This window comes from Aegilops tauschii, chromosome 2 (genome assembly GCF_002575655.3).
Source record: "Aegilops tauschii subsp. strangulata cultivar AL8/78 chromosome 2, Aet v6.0, whole genome shotgun sequence".
Classification (NCBI taxonomy): domain Eukaryota; kingdom Viridiplantae; phylum Streptophyta; class Magnoliopsida; order Poales; family Poaceae; genus Aegilops; species Aegilops tauschii.
In genome coordinates this window covers 99,151,525-99,171,254 of record NC_053036.3, presented here as the reverse complement: position 1 = coordinate 99,171,254, position 19,730 = coordinate 99,151,525, and the positions used below count along the sequence as shown (strand labels likewise).

General features: G+C 45.2%; 2 protein-coding genes across 3 annotated transcripts; one reads left to right on the top strand and one right to left on the bottom strand.

Moving 5' to 3' along the window:
• Positions 1–12,171: 12,171 nt before the first annotated feature.
• LOC109754972 (uncharacterized) lies at positions 12,172–16,424 on the bottom strand. Of its 2 annotated transcripts, XM_020313856.4 has the most exons (8): positions 16,233–16,424; positions 15,983–16,050; positions 14,767–14,886; positions 14,613–14,686; positions 14,154–14,205; positions 13,947–14,048; positions 13,724–13,832; positions 12,172–12,608 (listed from the first exon to the last, which is right to left on the bottom strand). In XM_020313856.4, the coding sequence occupies exons 1-8, from the start codon at positions 16,310–16,312 to the stop codon at positions 12,488–12,490; spliced, it is 726 nt and encodes a 241-aa protein (XP_020169445.1). In that variant the 5' UTR covers positions 16,313–16,424; the 3' UTR covers positions 12,172–12,487. The 2 variants fall into 2 exon arrangements, 1 of the variants encoding a protein (XP_020169445.1); XR_002230838.2 differs by lacking the exon at positions 12,172–12,608 and having other exon boundaries at positions 14,143–14,205.
• A 64-nt stretch (positions 16,425–16,488) lies between these two features.
• LOC109754970 (10 kDa chaperonin, mitochondrial) lies at positions 16,489–19,032 on the top strand. The gene is made up of 3 exons (XM_020313855.4): positions 16,489–16,796; positions 17,845–17,987; positions 18,706–19,032. Exons 1-3 carry the CDS (start codon positions 16,686–16,688, stop codon positions 18,752–18,754), a joined length of 303 nt encoding a protein of 100 aa, XP_020169444.1. The 5' UTR covers positions 16,489–16,685; the 3' UTR covers positions 18,755–19,032.
• Positions 19,033–19,730: the final 698 nt, after the last annotated feature.

The window sequence follows — 19,730 nt, the reverse complement described above, 5'->3', positions numbered from 1 at the left end:
GGGCGACGCGTGTCGGGGCAGGGACGGCGCGCGACGACGACGTCGGGCGAGGGCGCGGGCGACGACGGGCGCGGGCGACGGCGAGGGCGGCGGGCGGCGTCGGGGCAGCCTGGCGGCGTCGATGTCGTCGAGGGGTCGTCAGGGGCAACTGTGAGATGAAGATGAAAATTTTCACAAGTGTTGGTTATATAGCCAGAGCTTTGGTCCCGGTTCGTGGCACCAACCGGGACCAATGCCCCCCTTTAGTCCCGGTTGGTGCCACCCGGGACTAAAGGGGGGCATTGGTTCCGGTTCGTGGCACCAACCGGGACCAAAGGTGTGCATTGGTCCCGGTTCGTGGCACCAACCGGGACCAATGTCCTGCGCCTGCCAAAGCCACGGTGCGGTGGGATGTTTAGTCCCACCTCGCTAGCCGAGGAGCGGCAGGACCTGTTTATAAGCCCTGCCCCGCCATCTCCATTGAACTCCTCTGAACTGCAGGCCCCTAGGCCTAATCTTGCACTGCTATGCCTGTGGGCCTGCTGGGCCTTCTGCGGGCCTGAATCCTAGCCCATGGATGGGTTTCTAGTCGTATTCAGGCCGTGGTGGCCCAGTAGGTGGCATTTTTATTTTTTTTCCCAGTTTTTTTGTTTTCTTTTTTGCTTTATTTATTTTATTTTGTTTCTACTTACAACAAAATACTTATTTATTTTATTTTATTTTGTTTCTAATTACTTATTTATTTTACTTTATGATAATTCTTTTTGCTATTAAAGTTTCTATCAAAAAAAGTTCTTTATGAAAATTCTTTTTGCTTTTAATGATTTTGAACAGAAAATACTTCGATAATTTTAGTTGCATCAATTTTATATGATTTTAGTTTCAATAATACTAGAGGTTTCTTATAATGTTTTGAACAGAAAATACTTTGTTAATTTTAGTTTCATAAATTTTATTAAAGTTTATTTTATTTTGTTTCTACTTATATATTTTATTAAAGTTTATATTATTTTGTTTCTAATTACTTATTTATTTTATTTGTTATTTTTCATGCACCATTTTTCATGCATTTACTAATTATTTTGAGCTATAAGACCCTAAAATTGAAAAGCATTTCAAATGAACTCTGAAAAGGTTGAAAGTTGGCATGGTATTATCATTTTATCCACATAGCATGTGCAAGAAAGTTGAGAGGGTTACGACAAAAACTAGATGCACTTCGTGTACAAAACGGACAATGGTATCATACTCGTCTGTTACAAAGTTGGCATGGTATCATCATAATAGTTGCGGGAGAAAGTCTTCACTTTTTCTTCGCTTGTGTCATTTGCTTATTGCGCCGTAACCATGGATAATCTTCATCGTTTATCAGGATGCTTGGGTCAGCCTTGACTTTGAAGGGAGGAATTTCATGAAACTTTTCATAATCTTCAGACATGTCTGTCTTGCCCTTCACTCCCACAATGTCCCTTTTTCCTAAAAGAACTATGTGGCACTTTGGCTCATCGTATGATGTATTCGCTTCCTTATCTTTTCTTTTTCTCGGTCTGGTAGACATGTCCTTCACATAGATAACCTGTGCCACATCATTGGCTAGGACGAACGGTTCGTCAGTGTACCCAAGATTGTTCAGATCCACTGTTGTCATTCCGTACTGTGGGTCTACCTGTACCCCGCCTCCTGACAGATTGACCCATTTGCACTTAAACAAAGGGACCTTAAAATCATGTCCGTAGTCAAGTTCCCATATGTCCATTATGTAACCATAATATGTGTCCTTTTCCCTCTCGGTTGCTGCATCAAAGCGGACACCGCTGTTTTGGTTGGTGCTCTTTTGATCTTGGGCGATCGTGTAAAATGTATTCCCATTTATCTCGTATCCTTTGTAAGTCAATACAGTCGAAGATGGTCCCCTGGACAACGAGTACAACTCATCACAAACAGTGGTGTCACCTCTGAGACGTGTTTCCAACCAACTGCTGAAAGTCCTGATGTGTTCACATGTAATCCAGTCATCACACTGCTCCGGGTGTTTGGAGCGCAGACTGTTCTTGTGTTCATCGACATACGGGGTCATCAAGGTAGAGTTCTGTAGAACTGTGTAGTGTGCTTGAGACCAAGAATGCCCGTCCCTGCATATTATTGAGTCCGCTCCTAGCGTGCCTTTTCCAGTCAGTCTCCCCTCATATCGCGATTTAGGGAGACCTATCTTCTTAAGGCCAGGAATGAAGTCAACACAAAACCTAATGACATCCTCTGTTTGATGGCCCATGGAGATGCTTCCTTCTGGCCTAGCGCGGTTACGGACATATTTCTTTAGGACTCCCATGAACCTCTCAAAGGGGAACATATTGTGTAGAAATACGGGCCCCAGAATGACAATCTTGTCGACTAGATGAACTAGGACGTGCGTCATGATATTGAAAAAGGATGGTGGGAACACCAGCTCGAAACTGACAAGACATTGCGCCACATCACTCCTTAGCCTTGGTATGATTTCTGGATCGATCACCTTCTGAGAGATTGCATTGAGGAATGCACATAGCTTCACAATGGCTAATCGGACGTTTTCCGGTAGAAGCCCCCTCAATGCAACCGGAAGCAGTTGCGTCATAATCACGTGGCAGTCATGAGACTTTAGGTTCTGGAACTTTTTCTCTGGCATATTTATTATTCCTTTTATATTCGACGAGAAGCCAGTCGGGACCTTCATACTGAGCAGGCATTCAAAGAAGATTTCTTTCTCTTCTTTCGTAAGAGCGTAGCTGGCAGGACCTTCATACTGCTTCGGAGGCATGCCGTCTTTTTCGTGCAAACGTTGCAGGTCCTCCCGTGCCTCAGGTGTATCTTTTGTCTTCCCATACACGCCCAAGAAGCCTAGCAGGTTCACGCAAAGGTTCTTCGTCACGTGCATCACGTCGATTGAAGAGCGGACCTCTAGGTCTTTCCAGTAGGGTAGGTCCCAAAATATAGATTTCTTCTTCCACATGGGTGCGTGTCCCTCAGTGTCATTCGGAACAGCTAGTCTGCCGGGACCCTTTCCAAAGATTACGTGTAAATCATTGACCATAGCAAGTACGTGATCACCCGTACGCATGGCGGGCTTCTTCCGGTGATCTGCCTCGCCTTTGAAATGCTTGCCTTTCTTTCAACATTGATGGTTGGTCGGAAGAAATCGACGATGGCCCAGGTACACATTCTTCCTGCATTTGTCCAGGTATATACTTTCAGTGTCATCTAAACAGTGCGTGCATGCGTTGTATCCCTTGTTTGTCTGTCCTGAAAGGTTACTGAGAGCGGGCCAATCATTGATGGTTACAAACAGCAACGCGTGCAGGTTAAATTCCTCCTGTTTGTGCTCATCCCACGTACGTACACCGTTTCCATTCCACAGCTGTAAAAGTTCTTCAACTAATGGCCTTAGGTACACATCAATGTCGTTGCCGGGTTGCTTAGGGCCTTGGATGAGAACTGGCATCATAATGAACTTCCGCTTCATGCACATCCAAGGAGGAAGGTTATACATACATAGAGTCACGGGCCAGGTGCTGTGATTGCTGCTCTGCTCCCCGAAAGGATTAATGCCATCCGCGCTTAAACCAAACCATACGTTCCTTGGGTCAGCTGCAAACTCAGCCAAGTACTTTCTCTCGATTTTTTCTCCACTGCGACCCGTCAGCGGGTGCTCTCAACTTCCCATCTGTCTTACGGTCCTCACTGTGCCATCACATCAACTTGGCATGCTCTTCGTTTCTGAACAGACGTTTCAACCGTGGTATTATAGGAGCATACCACATCACCTTCGCAGGAACCCTCTTCCTGGGGGGCTCGCCGTCAACATCACCAGGGTCATCTCGTCTGATCTTATACCGCAATGCACCGCATACCGGGCATGCGTTCAGATCCTTGTACGCACCGCGGTAGAGGATGCAGTCATTAGGGCATGCATGTATCTTCTGCACCTCCAATCCTAGAGGGCATACGACCTTCTTTGCTGCGTATGTACTGTCGGGCAATTCGTTATCCTTTGAAAGCTTCTTCTTCAATATTTTCAATAGCTTCTCAAATCCTTTGTCAGGCACAGCATTCTCTGCCTTCCACTACAGCAATTCCAGTACGGTACCGAGCTTTGTGTTGCCATCTTCGCAATTGGGGTACAACCCTTTTTTGTGATCCTCTAACATGCGATCGAACTTCAGCTTCTCCTTTTGACTTTCGCATTGTGTCCTTGCATCGACAATGACCCGGCGGAGATCATCATCATCGGGCACTGGTTCCTCTTGATCTTCAGCAGCTTCCCCCGTTGCAGCATCATTGGGCACATCGTTTGGTTCCTCTTGATCTTCAGCAGCTTCCCCCGTTGCAGCATCACCGTATTCAGGGGGCACATAGTTGTCATCATCCTCTTCTTCTTCGCCGTCTTCCATCATAACCCCTATTTCTCCGTGCCTCGTCCAAATATTATAGTGTGGCATGAAACCCTTGTAAAGCAGGTGGGTGTGAAGGATTTTCCGGTCAGAGTAAGACTTCGTATTCCCACATGTAGGGCATGGACAACACATAAAACCATTCTGCTTGTTTGCCTCAGCCACTTCGAGAAAATCATGCACGCCCTTAATGTACTCGGAGGTGTGTCTGTCACCATACATCCATTGCCGGTTCATCTGCGTGCATTATATATAATTAAGTGTGTGAAAAACCATTACAGAACATCATGAATAGATAATTAAGTGACCAAATTAATAGAAGTTCATCATCACATTAAAACCAAAGTACATACATAGTTCTCATCTAACAACATATAGCTCTCCAGAGCATCTAATTAATTAAACCATACATTGAAACTATGTAAAACATTTCAATGCGAAAACAAATGCGATCATAATCGCAACCAAGGTAACAATTGATCCAACGGCATAATGATACCAAGCCTCGGTATGAATGGCATATTTTCTAATCTTTCTAATTTTCAAGCGCATTGCATCCATCTTGATCTTGTGATCATTGACGACATCCGCAACATGCAACTCCAATATCATCTTCTCCTCCTCAATTTTTTTATTTTTTCCTTCAAGTAATTGTTTTCTTCTTCAACTAAATTTAACCTCTCGACAATAGGGTCGGTTGGAATTTCCGGTTCAACCACCTCCTAGATAAATAAAATCTATGTCACGTTGGTCGGCATAATTGTCATAAACAATAAATGAACCAAATAGTTATAAAAAGATAATATATACCACATCCGAATCATAAACAGGACGAGGGCCGACGGGGGCGGATACCAAAACCATCGCACTATATAATAAGAAGGAATAATAAAAGTAACAAAATTAGACAAGTATCTATCTGAAGTAAGAATTTTTTTTTTCTTTCAGAAAGAAGATAAGAACAAGAGGCTCACCACGGTGTGCTGGCGGCGAGATCGGCGCGGGCGATCGACGGCGGTGAAGACGGGGACGGGACGTGACAGACCGCTAAACCTAGACAAATCTCGGGGAAAATGGAGCTCGGAGGTCGAGTTTCGAGAGGAGAAAGATTAACTAGTGTGGCTCAGATATTTCATCGAACACCTCATGTGCATAGGAGGTGATCTAGAGCACCCAAATGCCCTCCCCTCGACGGCCAGAAAAAATAGAGCACTGTGGAGTGCTCTGCTGCGGCGATGGGGTATATATATATAGGCAGCTCATTTGTCCCGGTTCGTGACTAGAACCGGTACTAAATCCGGGCCTTCTGTCCCGGTTCATGCCAAGAACCGGGATCAATGGTTGTGGGCCAGGAGCGAGGCCCATTAGTCCCGGTTCGTGCCTCGAACCGGGACAAATGGTTCCATACGAACCGGGACCAATGCCCACGAGGCCCCGGCCGGCCCCTGAGCTCACAAACCGGGACGAATGCCCCCATGGGTCCCGGTTCGTGACTGAACCGGGACTAATGGGCTTGCCATGCCCGAACGAAAGCCCTGTTTTCTACTAGTGTTCACCGCTTTTCCGCTATTCGAGCAGCTACAATTGGATCGTCGCTACTCCACAAACAACCCTCTGCGTCAAGTCATTGTCCATAATTTGTAACCCACCACTGAAGTCATCCACCGAATCAGGAGATAAAACCTCCCGAAGTCTTTTTGATGATGTTGTGGATCTGTATGAAGTCGCTGCAGAACAATCTACATACGCCACCATCCGGCCAATCGGATCTAAATCACCTCATCCATCCAGCACATCACCGCAGCCCCAACAATCCAGAGACCGCGTGGCCGGAGCAATGCCAAGACCACCGTTGCCTCAACGACCGCCACGCCGGAGCGACCACCACGGATCGAGGAAGGTGGGCACTGCTAGAAACGAGGGCCGCCATGCATGAGGCATATTTGCGACTGGCCGCAGCTAGGTTGGATCTTGGAAGACGTCAGGTGCAGCTCATGGGGAAACAGACCGCCACCACCATGGCCACTACCAGTCCACGACTCCATCCGACACCAGCCGCCGCAGACCACTACGCCATCTTGGGGAGGAGGTCAGGGGCGCGCGCAGCAAGCTAGGGGATCGATCTGCCCCGTCGCCGCCATCCGCCATCGCAGGATCTTGCCGCCGCCGCAGGTCTGCCCCAGCGCCGCCCACACGGCCACCTCGGCAGCACCACCACCAGCACCCGGGGCCGCCGCCCCGGCTCCCAAGCTCCGCCGCCTAGATGCTTTGTTCGGGGCCGCCTGCCGTGCCGGCTGGAGTGCTCCCCGCGCGAGAAGACGGAACTCATTCTACTAGCAGGAACTCATTCTACGCACACATTTCTCATTGTACTAGAGCCTCCATAAAAGGAACGCCCTCAAATCCCCGGTCCTAGGGGATCTAGACCACATTGATAGTTAGTAGGTCAGGCAGATAGTTCACCACGACCTACATTGTACCGCCTCTCCTTCCTTCCGTGTGGTGGTGCCATCATCGTCATTCTATAATGCGCCCCCTCTTTCCCTCTCGGAGCTCGCCCTGCCACTATTGGAACCCTAGGCTAATGCGGCTCGCGGCGCCGTAGATCGGTGTGACGCGTCATCTATATATGTCTTTAGATTGAGATAATCCAAAAGGCAAAGTTGTTCGTTTCAACGAGAAGAGTTTTCCTGTTTAAAGCCATGTTGAAGCTGATATATGTTACGCTTTTATATCAGACATGTGACACCCATGTCTAGGACCAGGCTACTGTAAATAAAATGGAGGTTGGATATTAACCCAGATGGAGATGATCCAAAAAAATTGCTCGACGAGATGAAGAACTTTTTTATTGAACTTTTTTTTAGTCCATATTGAGGGCGAAATACCCCAATGCCACACCCCATACATGTATCACTATGTGTCTGGGTCGGGAAACCGAATTTTTGTTCGGAAAAATATTAGGGTGCACTATTTTGGCTATAGAAGTTGCATATCACATTGGATTATGATGATCGAAAAGAAAAATCGTTCGCCTGAATGAGATGAAGAGTTTTCATCTTGATCACTTTTTCATTTGAGACAATCTAGAGGATGCAACCATGCAAGTAAAAAAACTAGTGTCAACACATGCCTCATATTTTTTTTAGCGAAGCTAGCGTGTCAAAAAAATAAGCTGCATCAAGTTTGTCTAAGTACGATGTCAACAGTCCATCGTTCATTTTAGGGCATCTACAATGACAGACTCTTAAATAGGCCTAATAACTGGCGCTAATTAACCGCTAATTAAACAGCCTCCGTGCGCCTGCTGCAGGAGAAAAAGGGACCTTAGCGTCCGATGCCTTCCTTTGCGCCAACATGGCATCTGACGCCAGGATTTCACGGAGTAACTGCCAGTTAACAGGGAAATTGGTAGGAAATATCCTGGCGCCTCTCCAAGCGCCCAGTGTTGGACATGCCCTTATGTGTTTAGGGCGATAAGTCTACATCGGCCATGTTTATACTTAGGAGGATAATCATAGTTAGGGCGATAAAGATCATTATGTACTCTAGTTGTAAGCCCTCAACTATTCCTCCTACCTTACAGGAGGAAATGCATGCAGACGGTTGAAAATATTTTAATGCTAGTACTTGTTAGCCATTCTCTTATATAAACGTCAGGTACTAGATTTCTAACAAATCCCTTTCGCATGTACTTGTACTTGAAGATGAATCCTCGTTAGCCATACCTTTCAAAACGATATATATGGACATGCACGACCAATTATGTACGGGGTCATGCATGAGCTGGTCGAGTCCAAAAAAACAAAACAAAACAAAAAAACCGGAGAAGTTTGACTAATCAAAATTGTTGGAACTGAATCAACTGATCTATGATATATTTAGACCCAATCAAAGCACTTGTCATTACACTACTGATGCGTATATGTATGTACAAAAGCGCGTTAGACAGACAGCTACAACTACCTGGATTCTACCAGTACTAGACATCGTATTTGTTCCTTATACATGATCCGTATAAATAATCGTATTCGTTAGTATGGTGTGTAGAGAAACCTCATTAATCTTTATGTTTTCAGCAGAACACTGCTGGTTAGTATGGTGTGTATAAAGATTAATGACGCCGCTCATATCATTGCATGGTTAATCAGATATTAAATCCCAGTCCAAACCTAACAACGACCTAGACAAATCCCTGCGGTTGCAACCGATTAGATCGTGGAGATCTTCATCACACACACGCTAGTTACATCGTCACAGCTCACGTGAGCTTGCATTGCATCGGAGTCGGAGATGCACATCAACCTCTTAATTTCATGATCAGTTCCTCCAACCGCTAGCCTACTGCTCTCCAGCCTCCGCTCAACAGCAGCAACTCGTTGTCATGAGCCGATAACGCCATTGACCTCGCTTGGTGTTTACACCTGACAGGTAATCATGCTTTGCTTGAAGTTGAACTGATCAACACCACCAAGCATAAGCCTAACTAAGCATATATAGGATGGTCAAATGAGCATAGGCTCATCCTGTCGTCCATGGTTAGTTGCCCCATCATCTGTGGTTAGTCTGTGTCGTGTTTGTTTGGGCTGCAACTTCCACAGAAAAACGCGGCTTGCGGCGGGTTGCTTCGTGAGGCAGCCTGCCGCGCCGCAGTGTGTACATTGCAATGTCTCTAACAAACGACGAGGTCAATTAATCAACTTGTGCCCCAATTAAGAGCAAGAGCACTTTTGAGGTGGTGCTTGCAAATGAGCTTCCACTGGTCAGCAATGTGTGTGAGGTCACGGTTTCATCACCACCGCTGCATCCATGTCATGCCATGCGTGTGACCAACAACTCCATCGGCTTATGCTTTGAGCACATACGCTTTCGAGATTCCCATGGCATCATCTTTCCCTTCCTTGACATTATTTATACCTATCCATCAGCAGAAGAAAACAAGCAGGTTTCTGAATTAACCTTTTGTCATGGCTCATCTGTAAGCGCCAACTCAGACTATCATACACGTACCGGCCGGCCGGGGCGGCTGGTCGTCGCCGGCGGTGGACCAGACCGCGACGGCGGCCGGTAGCCTAGACATCACCGGCCAGATGACATCTGCTTGAAGGCCAAGTTGGCGACCTGAAGAAGCGTGTGTATGTATGTATGTATGTATGTGTGTGTGTATCCATCCTGTGGCTGGACCATGCTGGTGCTAACTGACAGGGATGTTGCCACCGGCCCTTGCTATTAACACAAGCAAACAGACAGCAAGACAGAAGCAACATCTTGTATTTATCAGTTGGGTATCTGGTCGTGCTGCGTTGAGTTTGGTACCCACTGCTGCTGCTACATGTATAGCACTAGTACAAGGATGTGTATGTGCAATTGGTGGCCAAGGATCCTCTGCGCCCGTGCGTGTGTGGCCGTTGTGATGAGAGATGTTACATTTCCGGTTGAAAAAGTTGGGGCTCCTTTGATCCAAATGAATTTTATAGGATTTTTGGAGGATTGCAATCCTTAGGATATTTTCCACCAGTTTTCCTAATTCACATCTAGATGTTTTCTAAGGATGTCACATCTAAGCTCCCGCAAATAACGCAGCAACAAGGAACAAAAAAAAAGGTGGGACAAAAAAAAGACCACAAACCTAGTGGACATGAGGTTAGATGTGACATAACTATGTCACATTTAGATGTGTCCTAGACAGACCTATTTTCCAACATTTCATAAGAATTCTAACATCCACTCCAAACCCTTTTTACAATTTCTTTGTTTTTCCCATGGCATCATATACTCCTTGCTAATCTTGCCACTCCAATTCTATACTTTTTTCTATTCCCGCATTTTCAGAATCCTATGAATCAAAGAGGCCCTTAACGGTTTCCTCAAGCAGCTTCTCAGGTCGTGTAGCAGACACATAGCAGCTCATTATACAAACAGACATGAGTACGAGCTAATTAGGCAAGCATGTGCACGCAGTTTGCATTATGTAATGGTGGTGGAAAAATTCTCCTCTCATGTGGAGTGGCAGTACTGGATCATGCAATGCAGCCCAATCATTGGGCAGCCAATCAACCTTCTCTTCTTCTATGTGTTCATGTTCATCCTGTGTTTCATTTCATGGAGGAGGAATCTCTGCAAAACACACACCCATACACACATGCAAGCATATATACTAGGCAACAGTGTGCCTGCAAAAAAGCAAGGAAAAGAAGAGGTGAAGCCATGGCAACGCTGCCAATGGTGAAGAGAGTAGTCACTCTCTTTTTTCCCCCCACTTTTACTTTACCCTCAGTGCCCAGTAAATTGCTCTTCTTTTCGTACGCCCTTTCAGGTGTTTGGACTGGGCGCCGCTCCTTTCCTGGCCCCCAATTTGACCTGACTGGGTGAGTGACTGACACCTGCATGCCTCAGCCTCAAGCATCGGATGCGGCGGCTGTGGAAAAGCCAGGAAAGAAAGAAAGAAACCAATCAAGTCTTGATGCCTTTCTCGTCTGATGATGAGGCCACAAGATACTACTCCTACTAGTAGCTGAAATCCAATCATGGCCAGTGAATGAGAGGCGTTGGTTAATCTACGGGGCACATTGCCATTGCGACTAAGTTGACAGATGCCGGTGGTGACTCAGAGAAGATAGATCGCTCGGGTACGGTATCCAAAGCGTGATGCTGATTTTCATGACCAAACTTGTTGGTTAATAAACCCAGACGTTGATCTCGCTCGCCTAGTTAGTTATGACGCTAAGCAAGATGGGCCTCCAAATGGATCTTTAATCGTGTTGGTTGCAACGTAGTGGTTGCAGGGTTCTTGGACTCCATCCATGGCGCTACGCCACTGCTCTTTCCATCTGCTGCATGGGACCATTTCCAACCTCCAATCGCCAACCTGTCCTCACCAGTAGTAAACCACTAAAAACAGTAGTACAAAGATTTGCTCATTGTACACCGCTAGCAAGCAAGCTGCCTACGACTTGACAGCTTTTAGAGCTAAGCAAGCTTAGATAACTTAGGTTTAAAAAGAATCTCAGAGAAGTGAAAGCGTTGTTGTGTGCCCAAGAGGGCTGGGGTTTGTGGGGCTAGGGATCCTTCATCGTCAATGGTCTTCATACGGATATACTATTCCTGTACGTGGCTGCATCTCCCTGTAATCGAAAACAACCAACGTTTTCCACTGTTTCAGAAGCAGACCGGGTCCAGACCGGTTCATCCCGGTTTCGGATTATAGCGGAGGGCAGGTCCAGTGCAACACATCAGCGTTAGCAACAGGATCCGGCACAGTTTCGTGACCTCCCCTCTTCTTGGCAGCATCAGCGTTAGCGATGGCTCCAAATCTGGGGCTGATTCCGAGCTAGAAGAAGAAAAGCAAAGCCAACGACGACGCGTCGGTTTGCCTCCGTGACAGGGCCTACTCTGCTGACTAGGGCAGGCCTTGACGAGTTGTCGCGAATCGACGAGGGCGAGGAAGCAGGCTAAAGAACAGCCCAGAGTTTTGGATCCACGTCGCATGCATCGGCAACTTGGCATGGGAGGATTGCAGGACAATGCAGGGCAGGGATGATGAAGATTCATTGATACATTCAGTGTGGGTTTTGGTGTTTACCTGGGTGGCGCCAAGCACGAGCCCATGGGGATCCAGAGCATCTTCAGGCCCTGCAAGCAAGCAAGCACCTCTCAAGCAGTCAAGTTCATATGATGCAACTGCTTCTGGCAGCTCTTTCTTGATTGAATCCTCTCGATCAAGGACTTTCATCAGTGCCTGGTCATCTCATTGGTACTTGATAGATGGTCTAGGGAAAAGCTGTAACGACGATGTGATGCGATGCTTGTGACCCGAATCGCTTCTTGATTTAGCGAAAAGGACCACGACCGGCCGTCGGATAATGTAAATTTTACGCTGAATCAATCAGCGCCATATCAGGACTGATGCTAATGTTGTACTGTTTTCTCCCATGGAGTGGAGAGATGCAGACTAGAGACCACATCATGTTCAGGGCCAGCTCAGCAGATCATGCAGGCAGTAACATTGGCTTTCCTGATAGGAGGCTCCACATCTTGTTCCTGTCTGATGGAATTGTCACCCAAGCATTCCATCGGAGGCGTCATTTGAGGGTGATGTCGAATATGACGCCTTCGAGATCTGTGATGGTTGTTCTTGTCCCGTCCACTTCCTCGACGACCATTCCATGTTTTTCAGCTTCCTTCAGTACCAGTGCATCCATGCTGGTCATATCGAGGAGACAAGCATCTTAGTTAAAAGAATATACACATCATCATATAAAAGAATATGCATTAATACTGGAATTGGCGTAAATAATAGGACAAACAAAGAAAGTTAGTTGCAGAACATAATGAGACAGAAAAATTTGAAGCAGACATACGTGGCATATTAAAGTGTCACGGTTGCTCTAAGATCTCACTTGTATGAGTTATGACGACCTTGCAAAAATCTTTACACAAGTACGAAGGACAAAGCTGGGATAACCGGGCATAATATCTCACAAAAAAATAGACCATTTGTTGTTAACAGTTGCTCTTGTATTGCAAGCTTTAGTAACAGGACACTCTGACCATACCAAGTACATGTCAGTATGCTACCAATTGTAGCTGTCAGTAAATGATAATCTAAACTACTCCGAGCCAGCCTGTACATTCTATATGTTCAGGAATGCATTTGAAGAATCATTTTTGCACAAGGAAAATGAACTAGCAAGTGCAGAGTATCTCGAACAGGCGACAAACTGATAAAGGAATGGGCAACATGGCACTTTGCTTGTCTGCAAAACGGCAGAGGTTCTGTAGCTCTACATAAATACATTTACAGTTTTCAGCAAATCTTTTATCTTTATGTACGAGTGCATCACATCGTGTGCATTTTAGACTTAAGGATCAGCGCTCATTAGCATATGCAATGTTTTGGTTTTCTGGAGCCATTGCAAGTACTTCTTATGACCTTCTAATCTGACTAATAATGTATCTTTAGGCAGTTTTATCCATGAGTGCCTCATCTACCTTTTAAGCAAAGATATTTAAAATGGCATATCATACACTCATATGGATGAACCCAAAATATACAGATTAGTCAATGCAGCATAATGATCCAAGAACCAGGCGAGTAGTTACTCTTGACGGATAAAGCAAGGAAACTAAAATGTGAATATAATGTAATAATCAACTATAATGTCATCAATTCCTTAGTGCAATTGGCACATCATGATGGGCGCATTTATCTGCACCTTTTTTCTAGAAAGTATTCAGAATTCTACTTATATATGTCTTGGACGAGAAGATAATGAGTTGAACAAAATACATAGATAATGAGTCGAAAAAGTACATACACTTTGGTTCGTGATACATAAGCCAGTATAAATCTACATTTATTGGCCTGCATACGAAGAAGCTTCTCTACAGTATCAAAGAGACATGGAATGCTAGCTTGCTGGAAGCTTTCTGCGAGTCAAGGTCCATGAAATGCAGCAATTGATATATGCAGAAGGAATAGAGAAAAAAGGGATCAGAACTGAAAATAACCACAGGGGCATAGAAAAGTTAGAAGGATATAGATATCGGCTCCAAGAATGAGATCAAATCCAACAGGATGTTTTTCAATGATATTGCTTAGATGATCATGATTTCCCCATTCTAGCTTCTCAGCAGTCAACACTACAACAAAAGTATCAGTTCAGATCCAATTTATGTATAGTTTTATTTCAACTAATATCAGAGCAATGAAACATAGTAATAAGCTGGAAATTACAAAGTGGTAACCTGCATCCGCATTGCCAGAACATGACTGCATCTCTATATTTTTCTTTATAATCTGTGAAATAGATGTAAGGCTTATGTCCAAGGAAAGATCCAAGTGTGGCATGTGCAAAGGCATGCATCATTCACGATCAATGAAGTCAATTTCTAGTTCTAGCATTTGAAGATATTAGCACTACATTGGATGATTGTTGCCGGACAGACTGAAAAATTTCATGCTGTGCAATGCCTGCATCATTTATGATCAATGAATTTGATTTCTAGGTCTAGCATTTGAAGATATAGCAGTACACTGGATGATTGCTGATACATAGACTGAAAAATGTTGATGTCTATAAACCCAATGTATATCACATACACAAATTGCTATAACAAGTAATTCAATATCTTAAAATCATGTGGAAGTCTCAAGATCATTCTATAAAATGTCAAACTGGAAGATTCTGAAGGTTTAAATCTTGCCTCTAGAACTTCATCATTGTGATCAGTCAATACCACCTCTTTGCAGAAACGGCTGCACAATATGCCGGTAATGCCTAGCAAGTCACAACAGTGTCAGCGACTCAGTGTTTGTAAGATAACAATTTGAAGTGAATGCGGTAGAGAATTCTCTCACCGATCCCAGATCCCAACTCAATTAATGAATGCCCCTTCACAGTCTCAGGGTGTTCAGATAGGTACGTGTTCATCAGAACAGCACCTGGCCATACTAACTGTCCAGTAAGATCATAATCAGCTGCACCAAACAACGAAATGTTTGTTAGTGGTGGCGGCATGTTAAGCAGATAACAAATATCTGGCACTCTGTAATATGGGGTGGCATCATGCCTGCACCTAAATCCAGCCAGGCAAGCTAGTGTGCTAACCACGAGACTTAAATAAGACCATCCACATATCTCACTGCACGGATGCAACAGAACTTGAGTGTAGCATGGTCAGCTCTATTTTTTTTTTCAACTGATGGACACTGGATAGCACTGTGACCACTTAAATGAGAATTCCTTTGTTAAGAATATTTGCGTACATGCCTCTGGCTGTAGAAGTAGACATGATGGACAGAATGAAGCAAGGGTAAGAGTCGCCTCGCCTAGTGACAGCAAATATGAATGTGACCCTTCATTAGTTTGATCATGTGATACGTGGGCCTTTTGACGTCCTCATGCACTAGAATGGAACTGTCTCAGTGGAAGGATCCCCAAACAAGACAAGGTAAAAGTGGCCCCAAAGCCACATGGTTGTGTAATGAACACCCGTTTTTGCTACATATGAAGACAACAAGAAGACAATGCCCAAATCACATGTCACTGACATATTTTCATGCTGGAAACATTTTACCTAAGCTGTAACTGCGCAACCAGAAACAAGCTAATTACAATTGATACGGCTGTTATTACGGTATTATACTTGTGATCAAAACCTCATCAAATAAACAAGTAGAACAAACTGGCAGTGCCTGAAGCATACGTGCAGCAATTCATTGACCAAAATGAAACAACATGTAATAGAACATAACACTGAGCATTATATAGGGCTACTACGTGAACGGTGCTGGATTGAACAACTTGTAATTGTCGACACAAACACAATTGTAACTAACTTGAGCAGCACAAATGTGCTGCTCAAGTTCAACCAACCATCCCCTCTTCTGCTCTAAACTAAGGAACCTCTGTCCACGCTTGTCCCTGCTCATAGTAGATTTTACACAGAAGGAGCTAGTATAGACCCCTGCTGCCAACTCACCATCCCAACAGGCTTATCAAACTGCCTCGCTTAGCTAGCGATGAGTAATTTGCAACATTGGCAAGGAAGAAGCAAAGGGTAGGGGCACTAACTGCAGGCGGAGCTGAGGCAGAGGAGCTGGAGCTCCTGGGAGCCGTAGGTGAAGGTCTTCATCTCGTAGCTGCCCAAATCCAGCAACCAAATCAGCATAGAAGCTTTCAATTCAGCTACTCCCTCCGATTCCAAATTACTCGTCGTGGTTTTAGTTCAAATTGAACTAAAACCACGACGAGTAATTTGGAATCGGAGGGAGTACATCAGAACAGCAAACCCCGAGAGGGTGGAGAGAGAGCAAACCCCTACTTGCGGTTCATGAAGAAGGACGGATCCAGGCAGACGAAGTCTTCCTCCTCCCGCTCCCTCGTCCCGCCGGCGCCCGCCATCTCTCAGCTCCTTCCTCCTCCTCCTCGCCGCCGGCGACCACAGCTGCAGGTTGGAAATTGGAAGTGGAGTTTCGCGGCGGCGCGTTGGATTGGACCCTCGGCCGCCTTGTGGGCTAAAGCCTACGATAACGGGCCTTAACTGGGCCGTAGTAAGCACCGCGCGGTTGGGTCTGGCCCACGGGCGGGAACATTCTAGGGCTGGCATGGGCAGGACGGTCATTCCACCGCGCACGCAACCGCGCCGCCCCTCATAAAACCCTAAACCCCACCATCCCCGGGAGGCGAAAAGCGAAGAGTGTGGAAGCGTCGCGTTCTCTTGCTTGTTTCCCAAGAAGAAGAAGGAGAAGAGCGGCGTCTGATCTCGTCAGCGGCGATGGCGGCGATTCGGCGTCTGATCCCGTCCTTCAACCGGGTGCTGGTGGAGAAGGTGGTGCAGCCCAAGAAGAGCGCCGGCGGCATCCTCCTCCCGGAGACCTCCAAGCAGGTACGGCGCGCCCTTCTCTCCTCCCCCTTTGATGCTGCCGCCGCTGGTAGATGTTGCTTCTTGCTCCTGTGCGTGGATCCCGTGCGGGGGCTGCTTAGATCTTGGGCGGGTGATGGTCGTTTAGGTTGCAAATTGTTCTTATTGTGTTATTATTAGTTCAGTTGGGGGGTGTGGCTAGGCCGGCCGCCTCAGATTTACTTTGTGTGGGTAGATGCTAAGCTGGAATAATCTAATTTAAGCAATTGGGATTAGATTAACCAAGTTGACATCCATCTGCGCTGCTTCCACGAAGAATCGGTTTTTACCAATGTTGTATCTTTTGCAGTTGGTGTGCTACTAGACTGCTAGCTGTAGTTGTACAATAGTTCTGTCCCATAGTGCTATTAGTTGTGCACTTCAATGATCCCGCATTATCATTCAGAACATTAGTTCATCAATAGTTCATACGGAGTAGTTATGAACAGGAGGAGTGTCTGTTCCTTTGAAGATTGCTTATTATTCTGATATGGTTACTTGTTAGGCAGAGAGCTAGCTGCGTAGTTTGCAAATTGTTTTATTGTGGAATTCGTTCAGATGGCGGTGTGGCTAGACTTGCTGATTCAGATTCGCATTGTGTATTGCGGGGTTGTTAGCTAGAATTATCTGGTTTAAGCAACTGTAGTTTACTTGGTGAAGATGCCGTCAGTTCTGCTTCCACAAAGAATTTATTTTTACCACCAATGCCAATGTACATTTTTCACATTTGTCATGCTACTAGATTGCTAGTTTTACTGTAGTTCTGCCTCATAGTTCTATCAGTCCACTTAGACCGGTCAGTTCATGTCCAATCACTCCTATTAGTAGTGCAGTTAACTGACCGGTTCATGACTGATCAGTCCTATTAGTAGTGCCCTTAACTGAGCGGTTCTTGACTGATTACTCTTATTAGTACTGCACTTAATGATTCCACATTATCTTTGAGAAAAGGTTCTGTCATTAGTTCAGAGTTGTCTTTGATAATTTGACTGTTGAATCAGTTCATGACTTGAGAATGTTCTTGTGAATCCAGCTGAACTCTGGTAAGGTGATAGCTGTTGGCCCTGGCAGCCGTGACAAGGAAGGGAAGCTGATCCCTGTTGCTCTCAAGGAAGGGGACCATGTGCTCCTGCCTGAGTATGGTGGTCTTGAAGTCAAGCTTGCTCCCGAGAAAGAGTATGTTACTTATTTCACCATCCTATTACTTCAGTTGTTGGTGTTCTGATGTTTTTCTTGCTGGGTGTGATGCAAAACAATGTGCAACATCCTAATTCAGCAGCATAGTGCACATTTCCGTCACTCGTAGAAACAATTGTTTTCATTACCTTGTCAGCATTTATTCCATCCATCAACTTAGGATAATGAATTCTATTGGGATGCAAGTTGTAATATGTGAGTGATTTTTGAAATGCGAATAGCAGTATATCACTAACTGTATCACCTGATATGCTTCATCATTCAAATGCTGCAACAGCCACTAGGTAGTTGGTACTAAAATCTTTCACACGGTCTGTTGCTACATCAAGCCATTTTGCCTTGACTTGGGTAATTATATTATGTAGTTGGATAGCAGATTTGTTATTTCGGAAGTGCTAATATCTAACTGCGTGATTTGAAACTTCTGCTATTGCTAAAGATGGTAGTAGCTCTTTCTACTAATACACCACTTTTCACATGCTCTATGTTGTTAGATGTAACATTCTGTCAAAACTTTTGGGTGACAACAAGCATGTTCTATTTTTACCCATCTGCCATTCTGTTTTTTTTTGGAGCAAATCTGGCATTCTGGTGACAATGGGTTTTAAAACTTTTATTAGAAGACAGCTACCATTGCTCCTACCTCCTATGTTCTCAGTTTTAAATGCCTTTTCTAATGCACCTGAAACTTTTTCAGGTACCTCCTCTACAGAGACGACGACATTCTGGGCACCCTCCACGAGTAATTCAGATGGTGTGGAAGTCATCAGCTGCTTTAATGCAGGAGGAGAGGATGTTTAGAGTTTCCATGTTATTGGATAAACCTTGAAATAGAACTCTCTTTTATGGTGTGATAGATTTTTACCTCGAACATCATGAACTTGATATGATTGTTGCCAGACTTTCTGTCGTGATGCAATTCAGTAAACTTGCAGCTGAAGTGCTGCCCTTAATTTTCGTCAAAATACTTGCGTTATTTGGATTATTAATGGTGGATGCATTGATGCATTTGTGCCCTGCTTTACTCCAGCGTAAACCATGTGTATGTGCAAATCTATAGAATCTGAGACGCTCCGCTGGTTGGTTCAGCTTCCTCTTTGTTCATGTGTATTAATCGAAAATACTAACGCGTGTGGCAGTTTTGCAACTCATCCACACGCATGGACCACCGTCCAGTTGAGCTGCAGAGTTCGCCCGTGATTTGCCAGCGCAACTAGTTTTGCCCACTCAGCCATCACCTAGTCCATGCGTATGTTGTTAGATGGTAACCATACATTACGTGTACGTGGCAACTAGGATAAACACACATGGCAATTGTGATTAACCATACACGGCAGCTATGGTTGTACCATACCGTGGCAACTAGGATAAACACACATGGCAATTGTGATTAACCATACACGGCAGCTATGGTTGTACCATACGTGACAACTAGATAAACACGCGTGGCAACTACTGTTTGACCCTATATAGCAAGTAGTTAATAACACATGGCAACTATGGTTTGATTACACGCGGTAACTACCATAAATTAGGCATGGCAACTATAGTTAACCAAAACAGATAGAATTGCCATGTTTTTACAACTATATTTGCCATCCCGAATAACTACATCTGTCATTCCGGATGGCAACTAAACCGTCATCCCACGGGGTACCTAATGTAGTTGCGGCAGGACGTGTGGACATTTTTGCTTCGTGCCACACGCGCGGGGTGGAGATG